Source organism: Cheilinus undulatus, linkage group 21 (assembly GCF_018320785.1).
Source record: "Cheilinus undulatus linkage group 21, ASM1832078v1, whole genome shotgun sequence".
Classification (NCBI taxonomy): Eukaryota; Metazoa; Chordata; class Actinopteri; order Labriformes; family Labridae; genus Cheilinus; species Cheilinus undulatus.
Window position 1 is genome coordinate 39,987,371 of NC_054885.1, and position 25,542 is coordinate 40,012,912.

General features: G+C 39.3%; 1 protein-coding gene across 4 annotated transcripts; it reads right to left on the bottom strand.

Moving 5' to 3' along the window:
- Nucleotides 1-1,890: 1,890 nt before the first annotated feature.
- rab11fip4a (RAB11 family interacting protein 4 (class II) a) lies at nucleotides 1,891-25,287 on the bottom strand. 4 transcript variants are annotated; one of them, XM_041777780.1, is made up of 16 exons: nucleotides 25,046-25,287; nucleotides 17,486-17,573; nucleotides 17,183-17,274; nucleotides 13,133-13,183; nucleotides 12,828-12,982; nucleotides 8,932-9,093; nucleotides 8,701-8,835; nucleotides 8,549-8,584; nucleotides 8,316-8,424; nucleotides 7,811-7,914; nucleotides 6,675-6,815; nucleotides 6,391-6,472; nucleotides 6,119-6,256; nucleotides 5,898-6,044; nucleotides 5,484-5,627; nucleotides 1,891-4,967 (listed from the first exon to the last, which is right to left on the bottom strand). In XM_041777780.1, the coding sequence occupies exons 1-16, from the start codon at nucleotides 25,181-25,183 to the stop codon at nucleotides 4,851-4,853; spliced, it is 1,839 nt and encodes a 612-aa protein (XP_041633714.1). In that variant the 5' UTR covers nucleotides 25,184-25,287; the 3' UTR covers nucleotides 1,891-4,850. The 4 variants fall into 4 exon arrangements, with proteins under 4 accessions (XP_041633714.1, XP_041633715.1, XP_041633717.1 ...); XM_041777781.1 differs by lacking the exon at nucleotides 13,133-13,183; XM_041777783.1 differs by lacking the exons at nucleotides 17,183-17,274; nucleotides 17,486-17,573; nucleotides 25,046-25,287 and adding exons at nucleotides 13,422-13,525; nucleotides 14,160-14,292.
- Nucleotides 25,288-25,542: the final 255 nt, after the last annotated feature.

Genomic DNA, 25,542 nt, shown 5'->3' on the forward strand with positions numbered 1-25,542 from the left:
GTGAGACCGGTTGTATACATGACAAAACAATGATCAAAGATAACGAGTTAAAATTTCTGTTTTTGTTTACTTCAGCTACTTAGAATAAATACATGTAATCAAGTATTTTTATCATTTATATTTTTGATTTAAGTGTGAATTTAATTTTCATTCCTTTGCTTTTTAGTTATTGTAGATGACCCACCTACAGTACCTCTGGGACCTACTGTTGGGCCCCGGGCCACACTTTGGGAAGCCCTGGTTTAGACAATAATGGACAAAACCAGCATTGTCAAACCATCACTAACAAAAAAAAATTATATTACTACTGCTACTATATTATTGCTTCTACTAATTAATTTACCAGACTTTCCATCTGCAGCCCAGGGACTGCAGATAGAAATGAGCTAGTAAGGCGGTGCAAAGCATCTTTTCTCTTTCTGAGACTAATGCTACTCTATACACTGTCCCTGATACAAATAAATGTACAAATATAAACTTACTAAAGCTGATCGACATGTACAGCAGAGCCTGTGGATTTGGGGGGGTTTTATTGAACTCTTAAACCCCTTCTGGCAACAGGTTTGTATTTTTAGAAGGTTTGTTAAAGCAGTGGTTCTCAACCTTGGGGTGGGGACCCCATTGGGGGTCGCGAGATACTGACAGTGGGTCTCCAGATGCCCTAAGACTAAGAATATTTTTAAAATTACACTTTTTAACACATATTTGTCACTTAAAGCCCATTTGTGTCAGTTTTAAACCCTTTCCACCACTTTTTCTGCCTGTTTTTGTCACTTCTAAACCAATTCTTGCCACGTTTTGCTTGTTTTTACCTCATTATTGCCATTATTAGCCACTTTTTACACCCTTTTTTTGCCCATTTTAACCACAGTTATCCCATTTCTGCCAGTTTATATTCATTTTTCATCCCAATCCACTTAATTTCCCTCAATTTTTTTCACTTAAAAGCCATTTCAGCCACTTTGTAATCCACTTTTTGTGCCTATTTTTGCCAATTTAATCAATTTTTGGTTGTTTTTTCAAATTTTTGCCACTTTTAACCCATTTTTGTTCCTTAAAAATCCAATTTCAACATATTTTCCACCTTTTTTTGCCATTATTCACTAAATGAAGCAATTTTTTACCCATTTTTAATGTTTTAAACAAAAGTTATTTTCATTTATAGAAGGCTATTTACTACACAAATGAATAAAAAGAGATATAGATAACCTCTCCTTATGGGCAGCCTTGTCTCCACATGACTATTCTTGATTGTGCATAGCTGTGGTCAACCACCTTCAGGTACAGTGGGGGTCCCCGGTCTCTGGCACCTTATTTTGGGGGTCCCGGGCTGAAAAGGTTGAGAACCCCTGTGTTAAAGAACAACAGATAATAATTCTAAACTAACCCAAGAAAGTTCCACCCTCCTCTCCTGGAGGAGGAGCCACATCCATTTCCTGAGAGGGGTGTGGTCAGGGGCGGGGTCAGTAAGCTCATTAACATTTAAAGCCACAGACACAGAAACAGCTGGTTCTGAGCAGGGCTGAAACAGAGGGGGTTTTAGACATGCAGAAACCCAATACTGGAGCATTTTTCAGCAACAAACTTCACAGGCATGTTTTGGGGACCTCTGAGACCGATACAAACTTGTCTTAAAGGGGTGAAATATGTCCCCTTTAAAGTAAAGCATCAGTGAGACTGGTGTGTAGGAACCACTCCAAAGTAGCTCTGGCAGGTTTGTCTGCATTTTTTTATGAGTGAAAGAAGTTCTATGAATACATGTGGAGCTTTGGTCTTCTGTGGCATCAATAATATCTATTATTAGAATTAAAGTCATGATGGCCCTTTATTTGAAGAAAAGTACATGTTGTCACGTCCTCTAAGGATAAAAAACAGCCATGAGACGCCGTGTTCATGCCGAAGCGAGTGATTTTTATTTACACATTTAGTTTGGTCACCCATAGTTTAATGTGCAGGACACAGGTCAAATAAATAACGTGAACATGTGAGCCAAATATACTTTTAAAATGACTGATAATATTTCCATGTAAATACTTTGGCTAAGACACTTTCAGTGTGATAATACCGATTACAATCTACATTTTTTTATTTTGTGTCAAAACGCTCAGACAGACGTTTAAATAGGTGAAATGATTGCACTTGAATCGATTCTGTACAACATTTACAAAAATCACAAACACCATGTCAGAGAGTGAAAATGTCAATATAAAAAATATCACAATGTAAACGATGCAAAATCAGACTTTTATACTAATGTGCAAAATGTAAAGAACGTGAAAAAACAAGCAAATCAAAACATCAACATGTGAACTTTTAGTGCAATGAAGCAAACATTTTCAAACGTGCTGCGTTTCCACCAAACGGTCCAGTTCAGGTAGGTACAGTTACCACATTATAAGGTAGCCGTCCTAGGTTTTTTGGCACTCAATGTGATGCTAAAGGGCAGAGAAGACTCACTGCAGTCAGCTGATTGGTCCAAAGCGTCGTCACTTCCTGTGCAGCAGTGATAATAATGGAAAAACTTCACGGAGACGAACGGCTTCTCTCCCTCGTTTTCAGAAACACCATTTCAAATTCACAGTGATGAAGAATTTAGCGCATCAGCCCTGTGGGATCCTGGGTAATAAAGGCCATGACGGTTCTAGATGAGTTCTAGCCAGCAGACCGGGTGAGAGGCGGAAACAACGAAGAGAGTCTCAAGAGTCCAGAACAGAAGGCTAGCTTTGTCTTTTCCCAAGAATATTATGACTTTAGAAGCCAAAACACCGGCCCAGGGTCAGGATCTCTAAGGCTACGTTCACACTGCAGGTCTTAATGCTCAATTCTGATCTTTGCTCAGGTCTGATTTTTTTGTTTGCCTGTTCACACTGCAATCAACTCCCAAAAGATCAGCTATGTATCTGATTTAGAACCACATTCGAAAGTGGCCTGATTCTGATATGAAAAGGTCATATTCAATGTGACTTGAACTGTTCACACTGTCAGAAAAAAATCTGATACGAGTGACATGTGAGCAAAAAATCAGATTCAGGTCACTTTTAACTGCAGTGTTAACGTAGCCTAAGAAAACACAGCAGTCCCCATCAGTACAAGCATCACTGGATGGATATCAGCCATGGAAACACAAGAAAGATCAGAGAACTGAACTGGACGTCCCGGAGGAAACGCAGCACTACAGCGCTCTTTTTACTGTCATATCTGTGCATCAGCTTTCACCGTGTTCACCTAGCTTCCATACGTCACACTGACGGTGTAAATTCAAGTGAAAAAGTTAAATATTCACATTAAAAGTGAGACTAAAGAACAGGTAGAGTAATGTTCCTCTCATGTTCAAGGCAGCGAGTTTATCTCTAAATCAGTGGATGGATTGACCTCAGCGATTCTTTAAATACTTTAATTTCTCTATTTCTAATTCAGGTAAAAGGTTTGAACAGGTAAAAGGAGCCTTCACTTAAACACAGTCCGTTTTTTTAAAATCATGTTTGCAGTCTTCTGTTTTACATCCCTGTCTGTTTGCTGCCTCTTTCATAAACATTTGACACCAACCTTCATCAACGGTCTTCAAGGAGTAAAACCTACAGAAACGGCCACTTTAACCCGTCTCCATCGGTTTTAGGAGTTTGTAGTAAACAGGTTTATATCAAGTCACTGTTGTGATCAAAAGCAGGAGAAACGGTTTAAATTCTGCTGCAGAATAAAGCCGATCGGCTCGGGTTAAAAACCTCCATGATGGAGGATTTCTTTGTGACTCCAGAAGCAAATATCAAACTCTGGAAAATTACTTTAACATTTTTACCTGTTAGAAAACAATGAAAAAAATCAGATTTGGCACATTACGTTTGATTTTGGCACATTAAATCCACGGTGGTAAAGGTTTGTGTTACAGCTCTGGATTGTCCTTTAAAGGCTCTCAGACATATTCACTGATTTCAGTGTCGACTTTCATCACATGGCTGTTTAAAATCATGAGGACATTCAGGTAAATTAAAGGGTTAGAGGCTGAATACGGAGGAAGAGAGAGTCAGTTCATTCTTTTTTTTTTTAAAGAAATAAAGGGAGTATTTTTTATTAAACTCATCAAATCCAAATCTTCCTGACTGTGGATAAATTAAACCGTTTTTCACCAATAATCGTGATCTGCAGGTGTGCATCAGGTGTGCGTTTGCATATGAGTACATGTTTGTGTGACATTTAAAGTCATGAACAGTGAAAACATTTAAACATTCATGATTTATGCTCCATTTTTAAGTTATAATCCAGATGATTTACCACAGGTTTAAACACTTTTTTAAGTTTTTCAGCAGCAGACATGGCGTTTATTTTCACTATTAATGACCTTCATATTCCTTTACCATAAGTTATGCTCCTCAGGATTTACACTTGATTTTTAAAGGTAAACTGTTGACATTATATACCATGATTACACTTTTTCCAGACTGAATACTTAGAACTGGATTCTCACTGATTCAAAGAAATATGAATGCTTTTTATTAGGATGACTGTTTTTAGTAGAATTAAGTCGAAAGAAACTTTAAGTTTCTGCCTTTTGTGGCAACTTTCCATAAAGATGAGTGATTTCCTGCAAAGATGTCAGTCTGCCTATGCTTGCTGCATGGATTATTGAACTTCTTTATTTTAAAATATGATTCTCCAGCTGTTTTTCAGCTGCACATGTCCCTCCAGCCCAAAGCATTCTGGGTCATGTAGTGTGAAACTCTTCATTCCAAACAGATTTCAGGACTGAAATCTTCTGGATTATAACCATAAATGTGGAGCTAATGTTTGTGAAATGAAAGATCCCACTACTACAGCATCACATGGTCGGTGGTGTTTGTGTATCTGTGTGGTGTTTAGCTCTTGATCTCCAGGATGGACGGGTTGTGGTCGAGGATGGCGAGGATGATTTTGTCCATGTACTGTCTCAGACGCAGGTTGATCTCCTCCTGCTCCTTCAGAGCATCCACCAGCTGAGAGAGAAGAAGGATAAATCAGAGGATTATTCATATTTAACATAAACTCCTCGGGCCGGAGGTTCCTGGTCAATTCCAAAGTCGAGACTCAAATCTGAAGGAGACGGGGCTTTAGCTGTCAGAGCCCCTTGACTTTGGAATGACCTGCCCGAGGAGATAAGACTTGCAGATCCAGTAACATCTTTTAAATCACTCCTTAAAACTCAATTTTACACAAATGCTTTAATTTGACACTTCCTTTAACTTATTGTTACAATAACTATTTTATTTGTTTTGCTTTTCTTAATATCCTCTGTTTTCAACTCACTCACCTGTTCCTTCTCCTTTTATCTGCTATTTATCTTCTTATTTTTGTTGGCCTGATTTCTTGGCATTTGTGATTTTCAGTTGTTTTAAAGACAATGGTGTTTTTTGTATTAATAATTTAAAATGTGTCAGCGATGAGTAAAATCTTGTCCCATGAGCCAAGCCTCTAGTCACACCCCTATTATTTTGCACCCATCTCAGACTGACCTCGTCCCGGGATGCATTGTCGATCTCAGCAGCAAGGCACTGAGCCTTGGTCTGACAGGAGAAAAGGTTTTTGGCCTCGTACAAACTCAGACTGAGAATCTGAGCATTCAGGTCGTCGTTCTGGTCTCGCAGCTTGTGGTTCTCCTGAAAAAGTAAATAAACAAGCGTCAGTCCAAGGGAATTTCTGGATTAAACACATAGGAGATCTTTACCTTCAAGCAGCAAATTATCAACACTAGCATCTAGTCCATAACTGTTTTCATGAGCCGCTATTAAACAACAAACCAAGGAGAGGCTGAAAGAGGCAAAAAAACCAAAACACATGAAGAAGAAGAGTCAGCAGAGAGGAGGTCCTCGTCTGTCTGCAGGGATCAGAGAAGAGCAGCCATGAGAGTCTGACGTCTACGTTTTCACCTGTTTGAGTCTTTTGACTTCATGCTCCATCTCGATCTCTCTGGTCCGAGCATTCAGCTCTGACAGACCCTTCCCTTTCCCAGGATGCTCCATCTCCAGCTTAAAACACTGCAGGTAGTCCAGCTCCCTCTTCAGGTCATCGATCAGCTGCAGAGAACAGAAATCTCTGAATAAACAGCTCCACATTTTCACTGTAGTGTCTCTGAATCGTCACGTCTCACCTCCTGCATGTTCTCTTTCTCCTTCTGAAACTCATGGCGGTTCTGCCAAAGCTTGTCCATGATCTTCCTGTACAGATCCATCTCGTCCTTCAGCCTCAGACTCGTGTCCTCCAGCTTATCCGTCATCTTCTGCTTCTCCTGCACAAGAAAGGAGGGAAAGGAGCCACCACAGAGTCATCTGTTTCCAGTAAATAAGCATGTTTAAATGTCAGTCTCATCTTTGTGGTTGTGGCTCATATTTTTAAATCTTTCACACCATCAGGTGAGTTTACCTGGTCAAGCTTTTCTGTCTGAGACTTGAGTCTGCACACGTTTAACTTCATCTCTCCGTTTTCTTCCTCTAGCAGCTGTATCCTGCATGAGCACAAACAAAATTAAACAGATAATTATAAAAAGGTGTAGCAGCAGATCTATTTCCAAAGCCTTTAAAGCAACTCAGATCTTCACAAAGTTAATCTAACATTAAACCTGCTGCCTCTGTCTGGAGAGGGTTTGCTGAGACAGATTTAAAACCATAATAGTTAAAATGTCCCTTAACACATTCAGAGGAGTCTACCTGTTGCAGAGCAGGTCTATCTCAGTGTTTCGGTCTCTCTCCATCTTCGTGAACACTTCTCGGTGTCTCTTCGTCTCCTCCTCCAGCGTCTGGCTCGCCCTCGTCTCGGCATCCTTCACCTGCTCCTCCAGCTCGTGGACCCTGACGTTCAAACGCATCAGTACAAAGAGTGAGGCGAAACAGAGCCAATAAATACGCATAAATCTGCTGCTTTGACATGTGGCCTTTTATATCAGGGCAGAATGAGGTTTTCAACTTTTCCCCACTATAAATGTTATATTTTACATTAAAATGAAGTTTTTATGGAAGCAAAAGTGACTGCAGAGCTACATGCACTCGTCATAAAGTAATCTGTTTAAATACTCAGATTACTTTTTGTATAATGTAACATTAGTCCTGCATCTGAATTATCTGTTTTACAAACACTTTGATAAAATTAATCCATAATTGATCAAATAATTATTATTATTATTTCCCATTCCTGCAGTGGTCTGGAGGTCCCAGACAAGTGCATGTCTATAACACTGCATAAACAGAAGAGAAGGAAGCAAACAGCAAAAACATGAATGCAAACAAATCTAATCTAATTATAGAAACAAAAACAATCTAATTAAAGGGTAAAATATGTGACCTTTAACTAAAATGATTTTCAAATTTTAGTTTTAGTTATTTAAGTTTTAGTTAACTATAATAACCTTGGTATGGAGCATTTGAAGTATGCCAGTATTGTCCCAGTTTATCTTTAAGTAACTGAAGTATTGATAGTCCATTCATATGAGTGTTTAACATTCATATCAATTTTGAAATATGTCTAAGTTTATTCAAAGAAAATATCTGTTTTGACTCAAAGTAAAGACTTCAATGCATCAACTACAACTGAAATAAATGTTTTTGAGTTTTCATAGAATAGGACTTTCAGGAGTGAAGTGACTAAAACTAAGACTGGATTTAAAATAGAGGCCAAAACTAACACTGGCTCGATTTCCGTTGTGACTACTTGCACTCATTTTCTCCTTTCTTGCATCCGTTTTTCAGCTTCGTGCTCCTGACACAGCCTCTGTTTCTGTTTTATTTATTTATTGGCTGACTGTACTCTGCTCATCAATAAATAAAGAATTAACAGTGTGATTTCTTACCTGTGTACCAGCTGTGTGTTCTCCTGTTTGAGTTTAGATTTGAGGTCGCTGTTCGCCAAACTGTCACCCTCCAACTCCGTCACCTTCTTCTCCAGGTAACTCACCTGAGGGACAGGAACCACCTTTGAATTCATCCTATTAAAACCACCTGTTTGCTGTCTTATGAAGGAAAGAGAACTTTCAAACTGACTGGTTTTGCTTCGTGCTACACCTAAACATGCCTGGGGAAATATAAATGATCCACTGAACCTAAACTCTCTAGTGCCCCCTAGTGGTAGTGGATCCAAATATAACATTCAGTGACGGCTGCTACGAACCCTCTAAAGAGCGTGCACTGGTTGCACTGATGGTTGTTACACCATTGCTGTTTGCAAAGTCTTTTAAATCCTGAGCAGTTTAACCCTCAAAGTGGACTTAGACAGAAACAGACCTCGAGGAACTGGATCCAAAAATCATTTAACTTCCATTTAAAGCAGAAGAGGCAGAGTTTCTGTGTTCTTCCTACTTTTTCTGTGATGTCGAGGTCGCAGGAGTCGATGCTGTCGGCGAACAGATCCTCGGTGCTGCTGCCTTGACTTGAGCCGAACAAGCTGTGGTTGGCCTGAAACAGCTGGCTGTAGAGAGACGGGACAGAGAGAGGATGTTGATTTAACCCTACAGGATGAAACGGCTCATCTTCAGGCATATTCTCAATGCAAATGCTCTTATTTTCTCTGCTAGGAAGGTCGGTTCACTCACCGTCCAAATGCAGTGCTGGAGATCTTTCTGTTTGGGCTGAAATAAAGCAGACAGGAGAGCCTTTATTTACACGGGGAAACCCTTACTTCGAACCACCAGAGATTTCTGTCGTCATATTGTGTTTTCGAGCTAAGCACTAAAGTCTGCCCTACCTGTTGGCCTTCAGGTTTCGTAGTCGAGCCTCGAGGTCATTCAGCAGATTCACCTTCTTACAGCACTGAGAGCAGTAAATGTCCAACAGCTCACTGTTATACAGCTGACGCATCTTCTGAGGAGTCTGCCCGGCACTGCATTCACAATAAAACAACAAAATAAAGACATGCGGGAAACTCAAGCCTGCTAGAAATAACACTTAGGAGAGAAAGATGAAACTGTGCTCTGACCTGGAGGGGAGGGAGGACCCGAGGTCGGAGAAGCCGTTTGTTCTGGAGTCTTCTTCGGGACAAGGGCTGCTGGGAGTAAAGTCAACGTCCTCTCCCTCGCCATAGTCCTCAAACTGTTCTTCTCTGGAGATCACGGATGCAGACGCAGAGCCACTCAGTCGGCTAAGAGACAGAGCAGGAAAGATAGGGATGACAGCTACCAAGTAAAACACTCCAATTTCAAATTAATCAAAAGATCATTTAAATTTTTTAAACATGTGCCTGGTTTTAACAGGTTTTAAGATGGCAGAAAGGGTTAAAATGCTGGACTTCCTCCAGTAGATCTCTAAAGCTGGAAGCCATGAAACAGGCTGTCATAGCTGAATAGAATCTGACAGACAGAAACATTTCACTGGCCTGTGAAGTCACAGTGGTGGGCATATCTTCTGTAAATCTCACCTTTTATCTACTGTAACAAACAGCCTATATCATCTCTGATTATCAGCCAATACTAAGCTATAAATATCAGTCTATATCAGCTGTAAATATCAGCCTATATCAGCTGTAAATATCAGTCTATATCAGCTGTAAATATCAGTCTATATCAGCTGTAAATATCAGTCTATATCAGCTGTAAATATCAGTCTATATCAGCTGTAAATATAAGCCTATATCAGCTGTAAATATCAGTCTATATCAGCTGTAAATATCAGTCTATATCAGCTGTAAATATCAGCCTATATCACCCTTAATCATCAGTCTATATCAGCTGAAAATATCAGTCTATATCAGCTGTAAATACCAGTATATATCAGCTGTAAATATCAGTCTATATTGGCTGTAAATATCAGTCTATATCAGCTGTAAATACCAGTCTATACCAGCTGTAAATATCAGTCTATATCAGCTGAAAATATCAGTCTATATCAGCTGTAAATATAAGCCTACATCAGCTGTAAATATCAGCCTATATCAGCTGTAAATATTAGTCTATATCAGCTGTAAATATCAGTCTATATCAGCTGTAAATATCAGTCTCTATCAGCTCTAAATATCAGCCTATATCAGCTGTAAATATCAGTCTATACCAGCTGTTAATAATAGTCTATATCAGCTGTAAATATCAGTCTTCATTAGCTGTAAATATCAGCCTATATCAGCTGTAAATATCAGTCTATATCAGCTGTACATATCAGCCTATATCAGCTGTTAATATCAGGCTATATCAGCTGTAAATATCAGTTTATATCAGCTGTAAATATCAGTCTATATCAGCTGTAATTACCAGTCTATATAAGCTGTAATTACCAGCCTATATCAGCTGTAAATATCAGATATAAATCAGCTTTAAAAACTCGTCTATATCACTTGTAAATATCAGTCTATATCAGCGGTAAATACCACTCTATATTAGCTGTAAATATCAGCCTATATCAGCTGTAAATATCAGCCTATATCAGCTGTAAATATAAGCCTATATCAGCTGTAAATATCAGTCTATATCAGCTGTAAATATCATTCTTTATCAGCTGTAAATATCAGTCTCTATCAGCTCTAAATATCAGCCTATATCAGCTGTAAATATCAGTCTATACCAGCTGTTAATATTAGTCTATATCAGCTGTCAATATCAGCCTATATCAGCTGTAAATATAAGCCTATATCAGCTGTAAATATCAGTCTATATCAGCTGTAAATATCATTCTTTATCAGCTGTAAATATCAGTCTCTATCAGCTCTAAATATCAGCCTATATCAGCTGTAAATATCAGTCTATACCAGCTGTTAATATTAGTCTATATCAGCTGTAAATATCAGTCTTCATTAGCTGTAAATATCAGCCTACATCAGCTGTAAATATCAGTATATATCATCTGCAATTACCAGTCTATATCAGATGTAAATATCAGTCTATATCAGCTGTAAATACCAGTCTATATCACTTGTAAATATCAGCCTATATCAGCTGTAAATATCAGTTATATATCAGCTTTAAAAACTCGTCTATATCACTTGTAAATATCAGTCTATATCAGCTGTAAATATCAGTCTCTATCAGCTGTAAATATCAGTCTATATCAGCTGTAAATATCAGCCTATATCAGCTGTAAATATCAGTCTCTATCAGCTGTAAATATCAGTCTATATCAGCTGTAAATATCAGCCTATATCAGCTGTAAATATCAGTCTATATCAGCTGTAAATACCAGTCTATATCACTTGTAAATATCAGTCTATATCAGCTGTAAATATCAGTCTCTATCAGCTCTAAATATCAGCCTATATCAGCTGTAAATATCAGTCTATACCAGCTGTTAATAATAGTCTATATCAGCTGTAAATATCAGTCTTCATTAGCTGTAAATATCAGCCTATATCAGCTGTAAATATCAGTTTATATCAGCTGTAAATATCAGTCTATATCAGCTGTAATTACCAGTCTATATAAGCTGTAATTACCAGCCTATATCAGCTGTAAATATCAGATATAAATCAGCTTTAAAAACTCGTCTATATCACTTGTAAATATCAGTCTATATCAGCGGTAAATACCACTCTATATTAGCTGTCAATATCAGCCTATATCAGCTGTAAATATAAGCCTATATCAGCTGTCAATATCAGCCTATATCAGCTGTAAATATAAGCCTATATCAGCTGTAAATATCAGTCTATATCAGCTGTAAATATCATTCTTTATCAGCTGTAAATATCAGTCTCTATCAGCTCTAAATATCAGCCTATATCAGCTGTAAATATCAGTCTATACCAGCTGTTAATATTAGTCTATATCAGCTGTCAATATCAGCCTATATCAGCTGTAAATATAAGCCTATATCAGCTGTAAATATCAGTCTATATCAGCTGTAAATATCATTCTTTATCAGCTGTAAATATCAGTCTCTATCAGCTCTAAATATCAGCCTATATCAGCTGTAAATATCAGTCTATACCAGCTGTTAATATTAGTCTATATCAGCTGTAAATATCAGTCTTCATTAGCTGTAAATATCAGCCTACATCAGCTGTAAATATCAGTATATATCATCTGCAATTACCAGTCTATATCAGATGTTAATATCAGGCTATATCAGCTGTAAATACCAGTCTATATCACTTGTAAATATCAGCCTATATCAGCTGTAAATATCAGTTATATATCAGCTTTAAAAACTCGTCTATATCACTTGTAAATATCAGTCTATATCAGCTGTAAATATCAGTCTCTATCAGCTGTAAATATCAGTCTATATCAGCTGTAAATATCAGCCTATATCAGCTGTAAATATCAGTCTCTATCAGCTGTAAATATCAGTCTATATCAGCTGTAAATATCAGCCTATATCAGCTGTAAATATCAGTCTATATCAGCTGTAAATATCAGTCTATATCGGCTGTAAATATCAGTCTGTATCAGCTGTAAATATCAGCCTGTATCAGCTGTTAATATCAGGCTGTATCAGATGTAAAAACCAGTCTATATCAGCTGTAAATATCAGCCTTTATCAGCTGTAAATATCAGTCTCTATCAGCTCTAAATATAAGCCTATATCAGCTGTAAATATCATTCTATATCAGCTGTAAATATCAGTCTATATCAGCTGTAAATATCAGTCTATATCAGCTGTAAATATCAGTCTATGTTTAGTGTAAATATTTTCAGTATGTTGGACTAAGTTTGTTGACTTTTAGTCAGGACCAACAGACCTGTGTCAGCTGAAGTCATGTTTTTGTTCATCCTCACTTCTTTGACTTTAGATTATGTTAAATGACTGATTTTAAAGCTCTGAGATAAGATTTTTTATTTCTCTCTGTTAAGTTAATTCATAAGTATTAGCATTTCAGGTATCTATGAAATTCCAGCAATGTACATCCTTACTTGAGCAGCCCCTAATCTGTAGTACCTCCCAGCTCACCTGGTTTGCTGAGCTGGATCGGAGCTGTTGGCGTTTTCAGTGCTGCTGTCCATGTCAACCTCTCCATCAGTGGCGCCACCTTCGCTGAACGCACTGTGTTCTGGGTACGACCTCGTACACATGATGATAGGAGGAGCCAGCTTGGCCTCGCCGTTCTGCATGTAAACATGCACACATAAAACGTTAGCATGCTAAAATAAAAGTAAACCGAGAAAGAGAGCCCTGATGGGTGTTTAAAAGTCATTTTCTGTTATTTTCCTTTAATCGGTCATTAAATTAATTTAACTACTACATGTTTAACTCACAGAAACAGAATAGCACCACAGCTCAGTAGAAGTATCTGATGTGGAGAAAATCTGCAAGGGAAATTCATCAGACTCACGGAGGAAAGTAGCAAATGTCAGATCTATGCTATCAATAATGCATGTGTCTGTCTGGATATACTACAATGAGCTTAGAAGCCTAGAAAAACCCCTCTCTAATCATAAACCTCAAAAACAAACACAATGATTTAGATAGATATAAACCAACAGCAGACTCTCTTACTGAAAATTTCATCTTTCTTTGTTTCAATAAAAACAAATTCACTCTCACACTCCAGCAGAGAGAACGATGTCTGAGGGTCGCTGTGACGTGTTCATTCATCAATTATACACATGTTTTTGTCTGAGGGGCTGAGACGGGTGATAAAGATCCAACTGGAAATATCAAAACATGACAAATATTTTATAGAACCCACAGTAAAGACTTTTTAGATGGATGTAAGAAACTCATACATCCAAACAGAATGCCAAAGAGTCGAGAACAAGACTGGAAAATTCTCAAAAACAAATTCAGTGGGCAAAAACCAGTCATAGAGAAATGATGAATGTTTACTTAAATGAAATATAAAAACAAAGTGCTTCCTCTAAACCTTCTGAGATGAGAAAATGCAAAGAAATACAGAATTATAATTCCATTAGGAGGTTTAAGAGCGTTCAAAGATCACATACAGAAAGACTTTAGGATGTGTGCAGCAAAATGTGACGCTTCATAATGACAATATGGGCGATAAATATCAGAATCACTCGGTTCCTGAAGGTGCATGAGGAGGATTCTTAAGGAGCCAACCATGCTTCACATTGCAGGAAAATCCAAATCTGTACAACTCTGGCAACTTACTGTTTAGATTTAACCTGAAAATTAATGTTTGACAAAAAGGGGATTACAGAACACTGCTGCATCTGCATCCTAATGTCACAATCCATACAGAGGAAAAACCATCTAACTTTAAAGAATGTAACATACATGATCCATCAGGTAGGCTGTGGTAAAAATGCTCAATGTGCTTACCTAAATAAAGCGGAATTACAGCTCTAAGTTCAGTTGTAAGGTTGATCTGCTAACAAAAGCACATTGTCAGCAAAACTCTGCAGATTTCCCCTCACTAGAGTATCTCTACACACCTGTGGGAGTCCTGATCAATCAAACTGAATGAAAACACCTGAGAGAGGGAAGCTAGAAGACGCTTTAGGAACGCTCATTCACCACACTTTCTACTGAGTTTTTCAGAAGGTTTAAGTTCAGGAGAGTATGAATGTGTTTGAAATGTTGGGGCTAAAGGACTTCAGTTCAGCCACAAAAGAACCAAAAGGAGCTTTGGCAAGTCAAAGGGAGGAAGAATCCCCTGCACATTAAAATAGGCTTTATTGTGACATTATTACGAGTGAATACATTTCGCCTTCAGCTTTCGCAGGTTTTACCAGCATGCGAACCTCATGCCTGTGATATGCACGGCTCAGATGCAGAGAATTTAGAGATTTGTGTGTGGATGTGGACCATAACAGACAGGAAAATGATAAATGGAGAGCCATATTTACTTTGTTGTAGCACATATGAACATCCACGAGGGTAGAATATGGCTACAGTGTGTTTCTTGATAACCCAGAGGAAGGCAAAAAGCTAAAATGTGCCAGTTTGATGAAGATCTACTATTAGTGAAGATTTCTGTCTCCACACTGGTAGAATATTTCACAGTCAAGTTAAAGTATGAGTGCACTTCTGGTTTGTGCTTTTCAAATTAAAAGACCAGTTTAGCATTTATTTAGAGAAACTCCTTTCGTTAGTACAGAAGTCTTGTATTTTGAATAGTTCCTGACAAACTTCCTCTATACACTGAGTCATGTCGCTTGCAGGGGGTTATTGAGGTAAAACTTGTGAAGAATAACAGAGCTTTGACAGCAGGGAGATGGGGCTAACATGCAGCAAGCACGCGCCTGGTGTAAAAGCTGCATCGGTAGGAGAAGGAGGAGACGGCGCGGCACATGCAAGCAGCAAAGCACTCAGCCAGGGCTTGAGGATGTGAATGCACTGTTTGCTCATAATGAAGTCACAGTGAAATGATTTTCAATTTGCAGGAGGTCATTTCTCACCTTTGTTTAATTTGGTCTTGCAACTATCAAAAAAACTCCAAAAAGCTTCAACAAAGTTTGCTGTTTTTAAGGAAAATGAGCACTTTCCAAGTTTCTTCTGAGACACTGACTCTCTTTAACAGAAGTTTTGGTGAATCTGTTTTAAACCTTCTGTATCTTTGCATGGTTTGGAACCTAAACTTTGCCAATAAGAATGGTCCTGCTAGTCTTGTTAAAACTGCTGGAAAAATCTCAGGCAGTCAGCAGACCGGTCATTAAAACAGGCAGGACCTAGGGAGGGTTAATGCTTTACTGGATTGTCCGAATCATCCACTTCAGAGTGAGTTTGAGCTTTTGTCCTCAGGTCATCATTTTTTGGGTTCCTGTGAGGAAGACAAAAAGACTCCAGGCCTCCCGGTGCAATTCATTTATTTAACTGCAGTTAGCCCTTAGGCTGCTCCTGTTCTTCTTGCACAATTATTGCTCAATTACATATCTTCACTTTGCACTTTGCATCACTTGATGGTAATTTTTCCATTTCAGTGTTGAGCTCTGGACTGATTTTTATTGCTGATTTTGTGTGTGTTGTTCTATATATTGTGTTATCCTTATTATGTCAGACTTTAGCCTTTTAAAGTGGCTTTTATTCCATTGCTGATGTCTTCTTTTGTGTGCTCCTGCTGCAAAACTAACTTCCCCTCATGAGGCAATAATCTGAACCTGGGCTGTGCATGGAGATCTGTTCGTCTATGTGGCGTTTAACTACAAAAGAATAATGATATGTTCGCACTTCCATATGAAGTGCTGGCTTTTTGCTGCCATCACTCTGCATGGTTGACTTGTGGGGACCAACATGCTCCTCCTTTAAGTAGGGCACAAGTATCCTGTGTTTACTTCTAATTAAAATCCAAGTTTCAGACTCTCCTGTACATGACTTCACATTAGCTGCATTAATCTGATTTTAAACCAGCCTTCCAATAAATATAAAAATGTGAAAACAGTCAAATAAAACATTATTTTTGTAGAACACGCAGATTAAGGTTACACACAGAAACAGCAGCACATTAAATCAACAATCCCTTTATCTTAATTTAAAGTCTAGAGTATCTTTACCACAGCCACATCTTAAAACTCCAGTTTTCATGCCATTCCACTCATCTACAGCCCCCATGCAGCCACCAGACAGTCATCAGATGAGTGCAATCCAAGTAAACATCCAGATAAACGTACTGTGTCCTCTGTCGATGACGGAGGACCAGGACCATCCATGTTCCTGAGGTCTCGGCGTGTTTAAAGCTCTAACACTCATTCATTCACATTTTTAATCACAGTGATGCTGCGACTGATGGGACAAAGCCACACCTCCATCTCTCTTTCACTGCTCGCTCTTGTTGCTAAGCAACCCTGCAAATCAGGCTGCTCTCTAGTGGAGAAACAGTCATCCTGCAATATTTATATACTGTATGTTACATATTTAAAGCAAAGAATCACAAGGATTAGATGTAGCGAAGACTATAGGAGGAGGTATAAAAAACATAAAAGATAAATACTTATATCCCTGATAAAAATCTTGAGATTTACTTTTTTTTTTTTTACATGGGGTCTGGACTATGTAGCAAGAGCTTCACTTCACACTGCCACTGGGGGAACTGCAGGATTAAATCTTTGTTTTCAGTACAAAGAGGGTTCAGTTCTTGGCAGAACGTCACAGAGAGGTGAAGAGGATCTCTGTCCAGGCTCTGCAGGTAACAACAGAGTCACCACGGGATCATTGGAGCCAGCAGGGTGGCACAGCACTCCTGCTGAGCTGTGCTCTCTAGTGTTTCAGCAACACCGTAATGCATGTTTAAGTAAAAACAATAAATATAAGACAGGGACATGATTATAGGCTGTTTGAGAATCTGTAAGAATGTTTTAAGGCGTAATGACAGGGCAGCGGTGTTATGGCGAGTTTAAAGATGGTACCTGGTAGATGTAACCGTTGTCAGTAACAGACGGCTGGTTGGAAGGCTGAATGCCACGAGGACTCACGTTCATTTTTAGGATCCCCTCGCAGCCTGAAGGAAAGAAGACCCAGAAACAAGGAAGAAAAAACTCATGTGTAAAGTGTAGATAAAGTGCAGTACAAGGACCTTCTTCAGGTCCATGTTCTGTCGACTGTTCGTCTCTCCATTTAGACATTACTCTGTTAGACGTCACTTCATATCGTCAGGCTTAATATGAACTTGTCGTCCATTATTCAAACTGAAAGGTTCTGCGATCTCTCACCTTTGATGGCGAGTACTCCATGGCAAAAATCTTTGAAGTTGATCTTTCCATGAGCATTCGGATCGAGGTATCGGGTCAACTTCTTCACCTGAAGAGACAAAAGTTAGAAAAATTATAAGTCATAGGTTTTCCTTGGAAATCCCTGGGAAACCTCTATTTATAGACTTCTAACAGGAAAACAAACATAAACAAGCTGCACATTAGGCTGGGGGGTAGAGTCGAGCTTAATACATGTTCACACACGCGTTACTCAGCAGCCAAGATCAAGCATGACGGCATCTCTTTTGTCCAGGCCTTTTCGACGGCAGTTTTCAGGCCCTTGGGATATCCACAGCACAACCCAGGGTCCGTGGCAACCCCACTCCCTGCCCAGACAGTACCCTAGGACGTGCTTACTCCCGAAATCCACCTCTTACTCTACCCTAAAGATGTGGACTTTGTTATCTTTTCAACAGGACATCCAGAGCACAGGCAGGGTTGTGTCAATCCACCTTGGCGCAGGCCACTTACTCAACCAGAATAGCACCGCCTTCTTTGCCTTTTTTGGCCCAAACACGACTCAAAGTTCTGCACGGTACTGTGTATTTTTTAGATTTATTTTTTGGCTTTTATGCAGAAAAAGAGCCGTAAGTCACACTCAAACCCAGTCATCCGTCATGGACTAGAGCCTCTGTACATGGAGTAAACTAACAGCCAGGTGACTGGCTCCCCATTATTGCACCATCTATGGGCTTTCTGCCTATAATAAACATCTTTGTGTTCAGTGAAAGCTCAGTCTGTTTAGGGATCTTTTTTGTAATGTTGTCAGCAGAGGGAGGTAAAGCAACAGCTCCTGTGGGAATGAATGGTTGCTCTGTGTTACTCTGGCACTAGAAATAGTTGTTCTGTTTGTAGAGGCCACTGGAGGTTCTTGGCTAGGGTAGGCATCAGCCCTTCAGATGCAGGGCCTGGTTTTGTTGACAGTGGTGATGCTGTTTGGGCTGTGATGGTCATGTGATAAGATGGGAGGCCGGGACTCACTGTTCAGCCCTCGTAGGACTTATTTGACCAAACAAAGGCAGAAGGAAGGTCCCACTTGACAACCCTGGTGACGTTGTGGCTTTTTGCTGCTCACTGGTCTGCACGGTTGACTTGTGGGGGTCGATATTAAGGTCTTAAACAGGATTAAGCATTTCTTAATTGAGCACTTATCTATTCAGTAGGGCATAAGCATCTTGTGTTTACTTCAAATGCTTTTATGAGTCCTTAAGGTACTAAAAATAACCTTTAAAAGGTCCATTAAACACCCAAATCCCTCTTTAATAATCCGTGTTGTCATAAAGTTGGATGCGTGTGCTTTCATGTCGTCAGATCTGCTGACGCTGTTGTCCCCTCTGGGCGGATTATTTCTGCACCTTCATCAACTCCTCTTCACAAAAACATGATGTGACAGTGAAAGCCACACATCAGAGGAACCCAGGTGTCACATGCAGCCTCTGATGGAAGCAGAGGAAGAAGAGGGTTTATGAGCAAGTATAAAATCATCTATGGAGAGCTGAGAGCATGCAATTGAAGAGCACAGATGTAGAACAATGTTATCTCTGTCACACACACATCTGAGAGCCCAGACTCACACCATCCAGCCGGCTTAATGATAATCGTCAGCATGCTGAGCTGCTAAACCTCAATGGGTGTCATCGCTTCAACATCAAACACTGACAGGCACTTAAATATCACACAGGCAGAAACACCACAGCACAAACCTCTTACTACATTCTTCAAATGAAGACCTGAAACCAGAGTGACTACTGTAATGCGTAGGTTAGACTTAAATTTACAGGAGCTATAAAAAAGTATTCACCCTCTTGGATGTTTTACCCTTATATTGATTTTATAAATCAATCATAGTCAATATAATTTGTTTTTTTTGACAGAAAAGTACCATAAAATCTTCTCTAATATCAAGTGAAACATTTCTACACAGTAATGTCAAATAAATAAAAATCTGTAATGTAAAATAAGTGTCTGCATCAAAATTCACCTCCTAATTCAACAGAGGTCCAGACAGTTGGTGCTAGTAGTCTCACAGTGAAATGGGGATCACCTGAGTGACTGTAGTATAAAGACACCTGTTTCTGGAAGGTCCAGGCTGCTTCATCAGTATTCCTGGCTACCATTACATCGTGAAGGCAAAAGAACACTCCAAGCAACTCAGAGAAAGGGTTATTGAAAAGTCTAAGTCAGAGGATGGAGACAGAAACATTTCCAAGTCTCTGAACATCCCCCACAGTTCAGTTAAATCCAGCATGAAGAAATGAAGAAATATGTCACATGTGTAAATCTGCCTAGATCAGACCGATCAGTACTCACAAACTGAGTGGGCGTGCAAGAAGGAGACTCGTGAGAGAGGACACCAAGACACCTATGACTACTCTGAAGGAGTTCCAAGCTTCAGCAGCTGAGATGGAGAGACTCTGCAGACAACAACTGTTGGCCGGGTTCTTCACCAGTCAGAGCTTTATGGGAGAGTGGCAAAGAAAAAGACACTGTTGAAGAAGACTCAGATTCAATCTGGACTAGAGTTCACCAGAAGGACTGTGGGAGACTCCATGGTCAAGAGGAAGAAAGCTCTTTGGTCTGATGAGACCAGAATGGAGCTTTTGGACCATCAGACAAGACGCCAAACACTGACATCACCACAAACACACCATCTCCACTGTGGAGCACGGTGGTGGCAGCATCATGCTGTGGGGATGCTTCTCAGCAGCATCATGCTGTGGGGATGCTTCTCAGCAGCATCATGCTGTGGGGATCCTTCTCAGCAGCATCATGCTGTGGGGATGCTTCTCAGCAGCATCATGCTGTGGGGATGCTTCTCAGCAGCATCATGCTGTGGGGATGCTTCTCAGCAGCCAGGCCTAAAAGGCTTGTAAAGGTAGAGGGTAAAATGAAATACATGAAAATCCTGGAGGACAATCTTATTCAGTGTGTAAGAGAACTATGGCAAAGCATACAGGAGAGGCGGAGTCAAAGCCCAGCAATAAATGATCAAAACAAAAATGTGACTGAAATCTGACCAAAACTTACAGGAGGGCCCTTTGAATTTATTTTTAATTATAAAGCCATTTGGCCATTAAGGCCAAAGTAAAATTTTAATAGCTTTGCTAAATACCACATCACTTCATTCATTTTACCAATATTTCATGTTTGATTCTTTAGAGTTTTATTTTTCCTCAGCTGTGTCTAAAACATTTAGAATTGCACTGGTATTATCGGTGCACTTTAAATAAACTTGTTTTGCCTAAAATGAGCAAAATTTTCAGAATCCTAAGAGGTAAAATAAAGCTTGTGTCTTCAAGAACATGTTTCCCTGCACAGGCGTTTGAATAAGAAGCATTCCTTTGCTGTTCTAATCCCCACAGAGGTTAATCATGATGAATAAAGATGTATGTGTGCAGCAGTGAGCACCAACTGTCCCAGAATGTAAACACATGTCTGCTGCAGACCAGCCATCTGATTGGCTGCCTTCATTTCACTTCTTTATAACAGACCAATCAGCTCGCAGCCTCCTCATGAAGCTCTGGTATCCATGGTGACAGCTAACACAGAGATGAGAAGAGCCGTGTGAGGAGAGGGGAGGAGGAAGATAAAGATGATGATGAAGAAGAAGAAGAAGAAGAAGCTTCCTGTGAGTTATTTTTAGTGACGTGTTCGGGGTGCTCAGCCGCCATGACAGCTAAGAGGAAAATCTACTCGGGCTGTGAAAACGTTTATCCGACACACTCCGTATTAGAGGGTGGGGGTTAAATCCTGGATGCTCACATTTCATTTTCATACTCAGATGTAAGGCAGCAGTCTCTGAAAAATCTGGTGTGACCAAATATTCATCCAACATGATTTACTTTATTCTAACGATTTTTACCTCAGCATGAATGGAGATGAATACAAAGGAGGCTTGTTCATCCCTCATCTGGAACATTTACTCTACAGGACTGTTTGCATATTTTAGCCCATGAAATTTGAAGTTTAATTTACTGAATCTTCCAGTGTGAGAAATCTAACATCGCTGATTTAAATGGAACAATATATTAAGACAGCTTGTTAGGTTTTGTAAGTTTTTATGGATGATTCAGCACCAAATAGCTAAGATCCTTGCCAGCCTTAAAGGTCACTGTTTGCAGAAATGACATCCTCTAAAAACTCTTTGAGCTAATCCAAACACACCAATAACTGCAACAGCACAAACAATGCATGCCAATATAATCAATTGAACAAACGGTGATTTGCAATCTCAGTTTTTTACAACTTCAAATTTTAGAATCACATCTCTGCAGCTTGAATTCTGCAGGGTGTGACAATTTGGCGTAAAAACCTTCTCTAGCTGTCATTAAATCTGATCCCTTAAGCATACATGGACTGGAACACACTGACGAGTAAGTACATCCTGAAAACCAGCAGCGGTCTGTGGGTGTGTTAGCAGAGATGAAAAGACCCAGGCCAACCAGATGCTGTCAAGCTTGCCCTTGGCTGCTGAGTGACACACATCCTAAAGACCCTACATGCCTAAAACTTATGCATGTAAATGGAAGACTCTATGTACTTTATTGTGCATCTATATCATGTTAAGATTTTGAGGATGTGCACAGCTGGTGTGTTAAACCGATGCAGAGGGCGTGTTGCAGGCATCATGTGTCTGGATATGCATATTACCATCAAGGATATAAAAATCATTCTACTTTTCTCAAAATATGATACAGGATAACTGCTCAACTATGAGGCATGAGAAAATATGGTTAACATATTCTGCACATGCTAAAGTTTAGAAACAAAGAAGAGTCGTGTGAGTGGATGCTGCAGCTTCCTGCTGACACTGAAAACCAACAGAAGGACTCATCAGATTCAACATTTACATCTCTGAAAGTCACCCTAAAGCTGCAGCTGTCTGCTCTCACCTCACTTCACCTCTAGCCAACATTAACGGTGGGTGCATTCAGCCTTTTCAGCTGAATCTAGTTGTAGATTCAAGACTCCAGCTTCAACTGAAGATAGGGTCAAACCAGGACAGACAAGACATACTTTCAATAGAGTAAAATCCAGGTCCAAAAATTCAACTGTACTGCAGCGCCTTTAATCACAATATCTAAATCAGTGAATCCTTACCCTCTAAAGCAGTGACACTCAACGTGTGGCTCTTTTATGTCTTAGTTTGAAATATTATTCTTTTCAACTTTGACCTCAGAAATTCATCACTGCAAGTCACATTAACCAGTTTGTTTCCACACTTACACAGTAGATTTTAATGGTCAGACCTAATTGTCAACCTTTATTTTTTCCCGTTTTTACATTTTTTTGCCACTTTTAATCCAGGTCTGCTGCTTTAAGCCCATTTTACCACTTCTTTTAGCCAAGTTTTCCTCAATTTTTGCCACTTTTATTCCATTTTTGCCCTTTTTCATCAGTTTTAGCCACTTTAATCCTGCTTCTTTGTAATTTTTCACCCATTTCAGCTGCCTTTTGCCATTAAATGCCACTTTCCCCCCATTTTCCACCTTTTTACAGCTTTTTTGTCCATTTAAGTCAATTGTCACCATTTGGATTGTGGCTCCTGCGATGGCATTTTTCAACAATTTGGCTCTTTGTTTGAGCAGGGTTTTGAGTAACACTACTCTAAAGTCATTGTCAGCCTTGTTGTTAAATTTCATGGCCAAAGCTTTTTTGGGTCCTTGTGATAATTTGAACCCTGCAAGATGTTTTTGAAATATTTTGATGGATTAAAATGCATTGACAAGAAAGATTGTCAACGTTTTCCACATTTTTTCATACCAAATGTTTTGGTAATTCAACCACTGATATTTTATCAATTATAGTGTGACAAAACTTCATCTAAGGGCACCCTCACAATAAGCAATTCATACGACACCCAGGTGAGTTTAACCCCTGAATTTAGTTTGACCTGTGTGCGCTTCATGTTGCGCTCAGGCCAAGACTTCGGCATGGATGGAAGAGGACGACTTTGGCATCTTGCAATTGTTCTTCTCAAGGATCATTTAAAACAATGGAGGAGTGCTAGAGAGCTTAAAGTGAGAAACAAAGTGAGTCATGTTACTGTAATGTTGTCTGTGTTTTACTCCTTTTTGCTGATTCTGTGAGACTGGCTGCTTATAAACTACAGGTGCCATGACATGATGTAGTGTCCGTGCTCAGGCCTGGTTAGGCTTGGGGCATTGGAGAGCAGGCCAGCAGGGGACTGGGGAGAGGGGACAACTTGTCCTTGTGTGAGTGCACCCCTAGATCTTCAGTCCCATTTTTAACCAACAGATGTTGCATGACGGAGCACTGCCTAAACTGCAAAATGCAATTAAGATCTTAACGTTTGCTTCTATTGTGTTGTTATTAAGAACGAGAAATTACGCAGCACCTGATCCCTAGGACTAGTTTTCTTGCCCCAGCGTCAAATAGATATCAATGTTGTTTTATTTCCATTGTGACTACAGCAAAGTTTAAAATTCTGAAAACCCAGTTGTTATAATAAGAAAATTAAAATTAAGCAATAAAACCACATTTAATGGGTTTAGCTTTTCCACAGAAATTTGAAATATCGCTGCTCCAATCAGGTCCTTTGCAGATATCATTTATTCAAATGTGTAATTTGTGTATTCAAATTTCTGAGTTTGCCATTGTTAAACCTTCAATAAAACAATTTGATAATTTTAGATGCTGAGATGTCTATAAAGAAGGAAAAACACACTGTGATGCTCTTCTACATATTTTTGAGGTGATGTTTTTTTCAGTTCAAACCATTTTTATCCTATTTGAGAGCGTCTACATTTTTTTAGTACAGATCAGCTGACTCAGACTGTTGTTTGATGCCAAACAACAAAATAAAGGTCCACCCAATACAGGGTACATTATTGATTTAAATATTCAAATTTGTAGGCAAAATCTTGTAGTGTGTTAAAACTCAAGAAAGGACACTTTTCCACTGATGCCAACATATTTGTTCAATTTATAAAAAGCTCTCTTTTGGTCAAAACTCTGTGTGAACACCATTAAATATCTGTTTCTATACATTTAGACAATTTACAGGAGTTTTCTGCAATATTTTTGGGACGAAAAAGAAAAACTGCTCAATACTGGGCATTTAGGGCTTTTATTTTCTTGACTATGATACCAAACATATCAAATATGATTTCATTTAGTCTAGACAAATATTTAAATCCATAATGGGGGCAATAATTAGATGTTTTCTTTAAAGAAAATTACCAGGTTATGTAATGTGTATTGCCATTTTGTAAAAAATAAAATAAAATAACTGATATGATTTTGGTCCATACCGCCCAGCCCTATCGTTGTTCTCGTTGATATTAGCATAAATGCTATTAGCTGATGTGTAGGTAATGACTGAGTGATGCTAACACCTCTGTGGAACACCTGTGACATTTAAAACACAGCTCACGTTGTTTTTCAGGTCCATTAACCTCCACTTATTCCTATTAACCCCTTTTAAAATATTCCAGGACCATCTCAGCTGATTTATTGCGGAGTAAACAGGTAAAAGAGTCCAGTTTCTTTCCCGCTCACCTCGTCTCCTTGACCGAACTGAAGCCCGAGGTCCACCAGGTGCTCCACCCGGATGAAGCCGTCAGCATCCTCGTCACAAACATCGAAAACCTCCTTCAGCCTCTTCAGAAAGGCGATGAGCTGGCCCTGGCCCTCCATGGGTACCCGGTCTGGTGAGGAGGAGGAGGCTATTAAATTTATTTAGCGTTAGAAAACCGTTTTTACGGCCGACATCACCATCATCCTCCTCCACGTCCTCAGCTCCTCTGGTCAGACTGCTGCTCTGACGTCAGCAGCGACGGCTCCTCAAGAGGCGCGAGAACTTACGGAAAATCACGATGATTTACGACCGATACACGTGGTGTTACGTCACAAGGCAGATGTTAGGGAATGAAGAATAATTCAGGTGTTTTGGCACATCTCCAACAAAGAGCGGGAAATACGGGAGACTTAAACATTTTACTGTATGGATCAGGAAGATCTAATTTATCTAAATAGCAACTGTTTCAATTCCAATT